Here is an 11,026-nt window from a genome sequence, read left to right as displayed (position 1 = left end):
AGGTCAAACGAGCCCCGAAGCGAGCATACCCCTCATTTCGACGATTTTCGTGTGCTATAGCTTGATTTGGTTACACGTATTTATAGCAATTAATCCGTTCTATATATTAATCAACCATAAGTGTTGGGCTTTAGGAAATATTATTAAATTTTGATTCCTTAGCCTTAATTAAATACCAGTAGTTTCTCTTTCCGTTCACAATTAAGTGTTATAGTTTATTTTATAGAGTTAAATTATAAGAACTTCATCAATATTTTATAATGTATACTTTAATTATATTGATATGTAAAACTTTACAATTTATAGTATTTTTCATATAATTTTTGAATATATTTTTTTTAATAAAAAGAAATCAAATTAACGTAAATTAATTTAACTTTAAAAATTAAACAAATTAACTTTCTAAAAGCACACATAATAAATAAAAGGGAAAATTATATATAATAGCAAATTAATAACCTAAAATAAATGGAGTAGTTAGGGTTTGATTTAATTGTGCTCCATAACAAACGTTTACAAAAAATTGTCAGGCGCCTCTCTCCCAAATATCTCGCTCGCCACTCTCCTCCAATCTATCGCTCGCTTCCTCACTTTTTATACAAACACAAGTGTATAAAAATTGTTTCTAATTGTATAAAGCAGAGAAAATTGTATAAATACATATATTTTTGTTCCCTTCTCTCCCCTCTTCCAGATCTCGCTCACCACTCTCCCAAATCTCGCTCGCCACCCTCACCTTTCTCACTTATACAAATAGAAGCGAAATGTATAAATTGTTTCTATTTGTATAAAGCGTGAGAAAATTGTATATACACATGCAAGTACATATATTTTCGTCCTATACACTTATAATTATACAATAAAAATACTACCCTACCAGTTTCTTTTGCCTTTCTCTCTTTCTCGTTTTATACAATTTTCAAATTGTATCTAATTTCTCTCTTTCTCGTTGTATACAATTCAATTCAATTGTATATTCCTTGTCAGGTCTCTTTTGTCTTTCTCTCTTTCTCATTTTATACAAATTCAAATTGTATATAATTTTTCTATACACTTATAATAATACAATTCGTTTTATACACTTCATTTTTATACAGTTCTCTGCCGAAGTGTCTTTCTCTTTCTTGTTTTATACACTTCATTTTATACAATTTGCTTCAACTGTATATGTATAGCGAATTATACAGTTTATATATTTTCTATAGAGTGCAACTATGCAAACTTCGCTATAGCATACAAATATGAATTTTTTATTTGCTATATGTGAAAGTTGCCCTAAATAAAAGTAGACAAAAAATCTATCTATTTAAAAATTGTACGATAATTAAAAAGAGAAGACTCTCCTAATCCCTCTTTAAGGGGAAAGAAGGAAATTGAAAAGTCAACTAATTTATACTTTTTTCTGGCAGAATTGTTTGTCATGTTGCGCTTTTCAAAAGTTAATTTGATTAATTTTCAAAGGTAAATTAAATTATATTAATTCGATATTTTAAACAAAAAAATTAGATATTCTAAAATTATATGAAAAATACTATAAATTACAATTTTTTGCATATTAATATGATGAGATATATATTTTAAAATGTTAGTTAAAATTTTTATAATTTGACTTTAAAAATAGAAATCATGACAAATAATACCGGACGGAGGGAGTAGTGTTTTTCACACTTCATCCTATAGAAGGAAATTTATTGGTGATTAAGGTATAGACAGACCATTGCTATTTTTTCACTCGGAATAAGAATTTCGTGTTAAAGTAATTATTCTATTCTATACACGCTTAGTACACATGTTGCACCTTATTACTAATTAATATTAGCTAGTGAAACCTAATTAAGATTACTTTCATTTTATTGCACTTAATACCTAAATAATTTTATGTTTATTAGTGTAGTTAATAATGTTGTTTTGTACTAGTTTAGATATATTTATCTCCTTCCAATTGTATTTCTCCCGAGAAGAAAAAAAATGACAAATTATAGTTTTCGTCTAAATAATAAAAATATTCTTAATTTTATAATTTTTATGAATTATAAATAATTAATAAGCACGATATAAAAGTAGAAAACTTAATGATTTTCCATTCCATCCATGAGAATTGAGATGTATAATTTATACTTTTATCCATTTTTGACTTTATTATTTCACAATTTATAATAAAGGACAGAAAAACTATTAACTAAAAACTTGAAGGACAATAATAACTCTAATAAGTGGCAAAATTGTAGTATTTTCAAAATTGAGGGTTAAAATACTACACATTTTTTTTTCCATTTCAAAAGGTGTTTTTGGTCTGGAATGGATTTCTTTAGGAATGTGTGGTTATGGTTGGTTTTTTGATAGTGAAAGTGAAAAAGCTTAAGCTCAGGCTGCTACAATGGCGGTTTCTATGTTCGTAGCTGCTAACATCACTGTGAAGTTGAACTTGCCAATTGTAAAGAAGGTGGATAAGGTGCCTATTGAATCCTTCCGTGGTTTCTCCAACCCCGTGCGTTGTTTTCCGGTAGAACAGCAGGTATTCAGAATTCATATCTGGTGTAAGTATGTGTAATTTTTCTTGCTCAATTACGGAGCATTTAAATGGGTTCGAGCTATGAAAGCAGCCACTAATGTTTGTGTTGGCAATGTGGGATGCTTTTGAACCGGGCTGACTTAATGATGATATTTGAAATTTAATTAATGTTATTGATATTACCTCTAAAGATCAGTATTTGAAGATAAAGCTGTATGCTAAGTATGAAAATGGATTTGTCTGGGAAGAATTTTGTTAAATAACGGAGTGGACGAGAAATGAATAAAGGGGAAGGTAATAAATTAAAGTTTTTCCATCAAAATATTTAAGGCATATTATAGTTTAGTAGTTTTGGATGAGAGGGAGTACATAGGAAGAGACTTGGTGAAATAAAATTTGCATCATAGCAAAAAGAGAAGATATATACATGGCAAACACAATACGCACATGACTTAAGAACACATATATTTAACACCAGGGAAATGAACTACTGCAATTGTAGATCCATAAAGAATTCGGTCCTTCTGGATATAGGATTTCCGTAGACAATGTACTCCATCCTACTCTGACGTGCTTGCAGCTCACCTGCAATGTAATGCCATAGGCATCTTTCTCTTTTTCTTCGTTCGTGTAACTGCTACATCTCTAACCAAACCTGTACTTCTTTTTTATTTTACTTTGTGGTAGAGTTATTATCCACATCTGAGTGATTGTGCCTCCTACATATTGAGGTCTCTGATATCATGAACAAGCATCCACATTATCATGTTTTGCTACTCTGAAATCCACTCTACTGGTGGAGATAGATCTGAGCATATTTCCTCTCCCCCCACCCTCGTCTTCTTCCTTCACTCACTTCTCCAATCCTGTAATTCTGTTATCAGCTTCTCTATCTTTCCTGATATAACAGAGAATGCTCATTCATAAACATTTAGGATCAGCCTAGCTGGGTTCGTCTTACTGCCAAGATTTTCGCGAGTAGTTTAGGGCTATTTGTCCATTGATCTCCAAGCAATGGTCTTGGGAATGTGAAGTAGATAGGTCTCTCATGGATGACTCCACCTGCTCTTGATAAGTGGTTTCTAACAATTTTGACACTAGTGTATTAAAGTAGGGACACCATTTAATCCTATATGTGATTTTTTTGCTAGTAAATACATGAAGAATCTTTTTTACACTCCAATTGTGTTATGCGTATTTTGTTGCTGGTAAATACATGAAGAATCTTTTTTACACTCCAATTATGTTATGCTTACTAAATAATTGCAGTTCTCTACAAAATTGTAGAAAGTACTTTATGTAATTGTATGGACTTTTCATGTACTGCTAGAAGATTACATCACAAAGTTGCATTCTTGCATTCTCATTAGCAGTAACTGACTCGGCTCTAGCTCCCCTTGTGCATTGCTTGACAAAATAATTGGTGAATATTTCCATCTGTCACATCTTACTGGTTCATGTTTTCACTTTGCCCTAGCTATTCTTTAAGTTGATTATTTCTCAGCTATTCCTGAATCCGAGGCTACTATCTATTTCGAAGTTGTACGGCGGAGTTCTAGAGATAGAAGAAACTGAGGGAAACTTCTACATTCCCTCATTGAATTTCGATTCAGATTACCTTTTACTGCACAATTAATTTACCAGGATGTTCTAACTTTGGTGTGGGTATAACATGTAGTTCCTCTATATTTCTGGGGCACATATGCCTCAGTCTAGTTTGGAAGTAGGCTTCTATTGGACCATATCTTTTATGAAGTAATAATTTGTTGATACTTCAGGAACATCCTGGTATACAAGTGTTGTAAAGAAATAGAACACCTATAAAAAAAATTCTCTCTGAAAATAAACAGCCAGTCAGCTATATTGTTAGAAAGCTTAAGGTTGCACCAAAAGTTATGTTTTTTTCCTTCTAAAGTACCCACATCGGAACCACATTTTATGCTCTGCGCCTTCTTTCCTTCTTCTGAAGTCCACCTAAACACCATATCCCAAACTATAGCTAGCATTGTTCAGTGTTCTCCAAACAGATACAACACTGCCCACCACAATCATGTTGCAGCCTGGCAACGCATATATGCTATCTTCCTTTTCTTCAAATCTTCAACTGTAAGGATGGTCCCTTTGCTGTGAACTAGGTGAAAAGAACATGCATTTCTCAGATCTTAGGAGACCATACTAGATGATAGAAATCTGTGGTCTCTCTTCTTTATACACTGTGGTAGGAGGACGTCACCAAAAATTTTCCATCCAAATGTTAAAAGCATATAGTTAAGTAGTGTATTAAAGTATACCCTAACTAACAATCTGAACTTTTGGATGAGAGAGAAAGTTGAATGCCATATAGGAAGAGACTTGGAGAAATAAGATAGCAAAAAGAGAAGATATATACATGTCAAACAGAATACACACATGACTTAAGAACACATACATTTAACACCAGGGGAATGAACTACTGCAATTGTTGATTCATGAAGAATTCGATCCTTCTAGATATGGGATTTGGTAGACAATGTACTCCATCCTACTCTGACGTGCTTGCAGCTCACCTGCAATGTAATGCCATAGTCATCTTACTCTTTTTCTTCGTTTGTGTAACTGCTACATCTCTAACCAAACCTGTACTTTTTTATTTTTACTTTGTGGTAGAGTTATTATCCACCTCTGGGTGATCGTGCCACCTACATGTTGAGGTCTCTGATATCATGAACAAGCATCCACATTATCATGTTTTGCTGTTCCAATATCAACTCTATTGGTGGAGATAGATCTGATCATATTTCCTCTCCTCCACCCTCGTCTTCTTCCTTCACTCACTTTTCCAATCCTGCACTTTCGTTATCAGCTTCTCTATCTGTCCTGATCATTCATTAACAGTTTAGGATCAGCCTAGCTGGGTTCGTCCCACTGCCAATATTTTCGCGAGTAGTTTTGGGCTTTTTGTCCATTGATCTCCAAGTAATGGTCTTGGAATGAGACGTAGACAGGTCTCTCATGGATGACTCCACCTGCTCCTGATAACTGGTTTCTAACAATTTTGACACCAATGTATTAAAGTAGATGTGATTTTGTCGCTAGTAAATACATGAAAGATCTTTTTTACACTCCAATTATGTTATGCTTACTAAATAATTGCAGCTTTCTACAAAGTTGTAGAAAGTAGTATATCTAATTCTATGGACTTTTCATGTACTGCTAGATGATTACATCACAAACTGAATTCTTTCATTCTCATTAGCAGTGCTTGCCTCGCCCCGTGTACAAAATAGTTGGTGAATGTGTAATTTCTATCTGTCATATCTTACTGGTTCATGTTTTCGCTTTGCCCTAGCTATTCTTTAAGTTGAATTTATCTCTGCTAGTCCGGAGGCTACTATCTATTTGTAAGTTGTTCCGCTGAGATACAAAGACAGAAGAAACTGTGGGGAACTTCTGCATTCCCTCATCACATTAACTTTTACTGCACAATTAATTTACCGGATGTTCTAACTTTGGTGTGGGTATAACATGAATACCTCATAAGGTTCCTCTAAATTTCTAAGGCACATATGCCTCAGTCTAGTTAGGAAATAGCCTTCTGTTAGACCATATCTTTTATGAATTATAATAATTTGTTGATACTTCAGGAAAATCCTGCTATACAAGTGTTGTAAAGATATAAAACATCTATAATATCACTCTCTGAAAATGAACAGCCAGTCAGCTATATTGTTAAATTGCACCAAAAGTTTAACCCCCCCCCCCCCACGAAATCATTTCCTAGTCTTAAAGTACCCACATAGGAACCACATTTTATGCTCTGCGCCTTCTTTTCCTTCTTCTGAAGTCCACCTAAACACCATATCCCAAACTATAGCTAGCATTGTTCAGTGTTCCCCAAACAGATACAACACCGTCCACCACAATCATGTTGCAGCCTGGCAATGCATATATGCGATCTTCCTTCTCTTCAAATCTTCAACTGTAAGGATGGCCCTTTGCTGTGAACTTGGTGAAAAGAACAAGCATTTCTTGGAGGTTCCCATACTGATAGATGATAGAAATCTCTGGTCTCTCTTCTTAATAAACTGTGATAGGAGGACGTCAACAAAATACTCCACGGAGCCCCCTTTCATTCCGTAATCTTGATACGATAATGTAATCTGTTTCTATTTGGACCATGTTAACATGAGTGTTGCTGGTATCTCGACTAACATGGTGAGATCAACTGGTTAATTATAGTCTAAAATTTCTGTATGTCATTACTATCCTGATCAGTTTGTCTTCTCATGTATTTCTTTTCCGTTTTACAATGACCCCTTTTGGTAGATAGTTTAGATCTGCATTGGTTTAACCACCTCGTTCTAAGTGGAGATACTTCATCTCTATTAATATTATCTGCTCTTCGATTTAAGATACTGAATCTTTACTTCTTGCCTCTTGCAACATATGTGTTCTGTTTCTTGCTTACTGAGACGGTGTGCTGCTTTCAAACTCATTATCCGTCTGTTTTCAATTGAAAGGTTGAGGAAGGAATCTTATGTGAACCTTGTGGTGGCACTGGGTGGCTGCTCTGTGATTTTTGTAAAGGTCAGAAGACCAATGTGAAATCTGAGACTAACAAAATTTATCGTCGGTGTCCATCATGTAGAGCTGTAAGTTTTTTTTTTTTTTCTGTATTCCTATATTAATTTCTAGGAATTGTAATCATCTCACATTCTATTATTTTTCGATGGAAGATAACCTCAATAAGTTTTTTCTTGATGTTACCGCGCAGGTGGGATACTTATTGTGCACAAAATGCAAAGTTTTCAAATGTGTTACCTTTCCAAATGATGAAGATGGTGAAGTTCTCAGTTTTTGAACTTGTCAGATTCATCTCGACCAATTATCATACATTTAGTTTTATTGACTTGGAAGATCATCGCAATGTGTCAATATGTAATTTTTCATGATATTTTTGTAATCAATTACCACGAAAGAAAGTGAAATAAAACAGTTCAGAACTACAATTCTTTGAGATCTTACGCATTATTATAGTCTTACATATCATTGCATAATTATTTTTTTTATAAAAGTTCCCAAATTGTGGGAGTTTGACAAGTTACGATGAAAAAGGAATTTAAATTGGCTAATACTCACTCTTCTATCAGTATTAAATATCATGTTGTATCTAATTTTTTTTTGGATTTTAATGTATTTAGGAATTTAAATTGGCTAATATTTTTGTAATCAATTATCACTTTTTTTCTTTTTATTGTATTTGATTTAATTGGTTGAATTCAGTTAATTTGAGTAGAGTATAATGGGTTTGTTGATTAACTTACATAAATTAAAATGTATCAATAGATGATAGCCATGTATTTAAAAAAATTTAATAAAATTTATCTATTATAATAAAAGTGGACATTATTAAACTCAAATATGAATAGTAGAGATATTTAGGAGCCAAAAACCCGCTTTCTAGGAAAATGGAGATTGAGATTTAACTTTAGTCAATTTTAACTTCTTAATGAATTTGTAATTGGATGGAAGGGTGAAATCGCTAAGCCTAAAAATAGATTTATTTCATATCTTAAGCAGAGGCGGAGCCAATAGTATGTTAGGGGTTTATCCGCATTAATGAAAAATTTTACTATTTATATGTGATTAAAATTAATTTATATATATATATATATATATATATAATAGATGTCGAACCACTTTCGATTAATTCATAATTCACATGTTTACTTTTTTAGATTTTAAACCCTTTATTACTAATCTTAACTCCATCACTGATGAGGTGATTCAAAAGGGTGTGTATCACTTACTCTGTTATGAATGTATAGTTCCCAAATTATTTCGAGTTAGTTGAACCTTGACCCAAAAATTAATTCAATCTTTCTAAATTTGACACAATGTAGCTATTTATTACCCCTTGTTTTTATAAAACGTAATCCAGAGCATAGAGGAAGACATAAAATTCAAATTCAAATTATATTTTCTATGAAATGAACCTCACAATCTATACTACATTTATTACTCATTCCAAAAAGAGAACAAAATGTGAAACCAGTTCAAGTTCTCTGTCCCTTAATGGAGTATCCATAAATACTCTTAATTAATGGAGTAACTAAAAAAAGAAAAAAAACGTGTCATTTCACATGTGCCTAAGTTTGACTGAAGTATTTTATTTGAACCCAAAACTTGCAAATATAAAAGTCATACAACGGCTCTTTTGTCCACAAATCTCTTCCACTGAAATTAATACAAACATTCTTTCTCTTCTCTTCTTCGCTACCATTGTAGCACTGAAATTAGGCGAAGATGGGTTTTGATTTCTCAATTATTGGCAAATGAGGAATGGAGACATTGCTATGTTTATCAGCTACTTTTTTTCCCATTTTCGTTTGTATTAGGGTTGGGGGTTTAGTCGATTTTGATTGAATAGTTTTCATGTCAACTCGTTGTAAGAATGGAGAATTTGGTATATCAGTCATGGGTTAGTAACGAAACATATGATTATGCTTTTCTTCAAACCCTCTTGTATATTGATGAATTTTAGTGAGATGACTTTGGATCTTCATCATTCATTTTCCGTTTCTGTGTTATATTTTGCTGTATTTATCTATTTTCTTTTTGATGATTATTTTATCCTCATAATTACCCAAATGATTTTTACCTCTTCAATATGGATTTCCAATCTCTGTGACTCTGAAAAAGATAGCAGCTTCATAGAGCCAGAGGTTTTGAAAATTGATATTAATATTCAAATAGCAGCTTCATACTGGCAGAGGTTTTGAAAATTGATATTAATATTCCGTTGAATATGGGGGCTAGATTTTGTTGCCCTGGAGATGTTTGATCAAAGTCCCAAAAGAATTTTAGTTTAGTGGAATATTATGAACTATTATGATTTGAATCTTAAATTTTTATGCTTTCACTTAGAGAAAGAGATATTTGAATGGCATGATCTGTTATCCAAATATTGAACCAAATATTGGAAGCAATCGTCAAATTTTCAAAGAAAATGGTGTTAATGGAGGGGATGTCCTGTTTCTTTTAATTTTTGATCTAATGCTCAGTGTTTCATTATTTCATTTGAGTTTAGTTTGTTCAAAATATGATGATTAATCTGGAAACAGTTCATGTTTATCTTTAAGTGTCTTCACTATTATAGGTATTACCTTGTCTCTTAATGCATAGATTGTTCTTAGCGTGCCGATTTATTGCTCTAATTGTGTAATTCCACCTACAAACTTCTTGATCTTTTAGTGCCTCTACTACACCCAAACTCACTGCTGTAACCCATGCTCTGCTTGTTGATATTTATATTTGTGACAAGGTTTAATTTCTTGCTGGAATACTTGTTGGTTTGAACTATCTATCTCTGTATGCCATGTATATATATAGTGAGCTGGTTGGAAGAAATAAAAAAAACTAGAGGAGGCTTTTGGAGCATGGTTTTCTGGGATTGTAAGTACATTTCTGCCCTTGGGTATTATCTCTTAATGATCAGTTTTGAGGAGGGTATAATTGGTATTTTTAATTATTATATAGTATATACATTATTTTCATCATCACAATTATGTGGATGGGGTGGGCAAGAAAAGAGCACAAAGAATTTGTAGCTTCTTGTTTGATATAGCTGCAAGATTGGGGACACGTAGAGTGAATTGTTGTAATGTGTCTAATGCAAATAATAATAATAATAATAATATGCAGATGAAAATTGGCACATGGTTTGGCTTGGATTAAAGAAAATCTAGTTGCGCCAAAACCATGGGAAAATATCTTGAAAATGAAACCACCGAAATATTTGAAGTTACATTAACTGCAAAAAAAATCTTACTATTGGTAAGTACTGTCATTGCTGTAGTTCTTTTTTTTTTTGTGGCTTCAATGGTGTTAGCATTCATATATACATCTGCAGGTGTTTCATATGTTGAAATGGCTCCATAAAAGCGTCTATTTAACATTTGCAATCTCATAAGAATTCCTCTGTGTTGATATTCGAAAAGATAGCTTTCATCATCATCTAGCAACTTTGTTTATGTTCCCTCTTTCTGGCACAAGTTTTGCAGGTTACTGATTTTCTAAGCTTGTCTGCTTTTTTCCCCTTTTAACAGATTTATATATACTTGAATGCTACCTTTTGCATATAACATCATATACAAGCATTGTTAGGCCAATATTTATTAGTGGATAATATTAACTAATAAATCTATTGAATATAAAAGACTATATACACTGTTATACAGTGTTACTCTCTCTCTCTCAAATAGTTGGATTGTATTTAGTTATTTTTGTTCTGGTTAATTCTAACTTTGAATACTTAGATTAATTTAATTAAATAAAAAACTCCAGGCTCGAAATAATTTACTGAAATTTTTTGGTATATGAATTTTGTTTTGAGGAACTTTTTTTAAGGGAAGGGCGGGGGACCACAAGGCACAGTGCCTCGAGGTCCCGGGGAAGGGGGGGTCTTGGGACAAGGCGCCTCGAGGTCCCGAGGGGGGAGGGGTAAAGGTATGGACAGGTAGGTAGGTTAGGGGG

At 32.9% G+C, this 11,026-nt stretch overlaps 1 protein-coding gene and 1 long non-coding RNA gene across 2 annotated transcripts in view; both read left to right on the top strand.

Annotated features, from left to right (window-relative positions):
* The window catches only part of LOC114078388, a 38,569-nt gene extending 28,007 nt beyond the window's left edge, over window positions 1-10,562 (top strand). Inside the window, exon 3 of the long non-coding RNA XR_003580082.1 lies at window positions 10,404-10,562. This is a non-coding gene — a long non-coding RNA (uncharacterized LOC114078388). The remainder of the gene's footprint in view (window positions 1-10,403) is intronic.
* LOC107026824 lies at window positions 2,292-7,510 on the top strand. Its single transcript, XM_015227913.2, has 3 exons — window positions 2,292-2,515; window positions 7,012-7,143; window positions 7,266-7,510. Exons 1-3 carry the CDS (start codon window positions 2,378-2,380, stop codon window positions 7,350-7,352), a joined length of 357 nt encoding a protein of 118 aa, XP_015083399.1. The 5' UTR covers window positions 2,292-2,377; the 3' UTR covers window positions 7,353-7,510.
* Window positions 10,563-11,026: the final 464 nt, after the last annotated feature.

The sequence above is a fragment of the Solanum pennellii genome, chromosome 8, assembly GCF_001406875.1.
Source record: "Solanum pennellii chromosome 8, SPENNV200".
In the NCBI taxonomy this organism is placed as follows: Eukaryota; Viridiplantae; Streptophyta; class Magnoliopsida; order Solanales; family Solanaceae; genus Solanum; species Solanum pennellii.
This window is presented reverse-complemented; position numbering and strand designations above follow the sequence as displayed.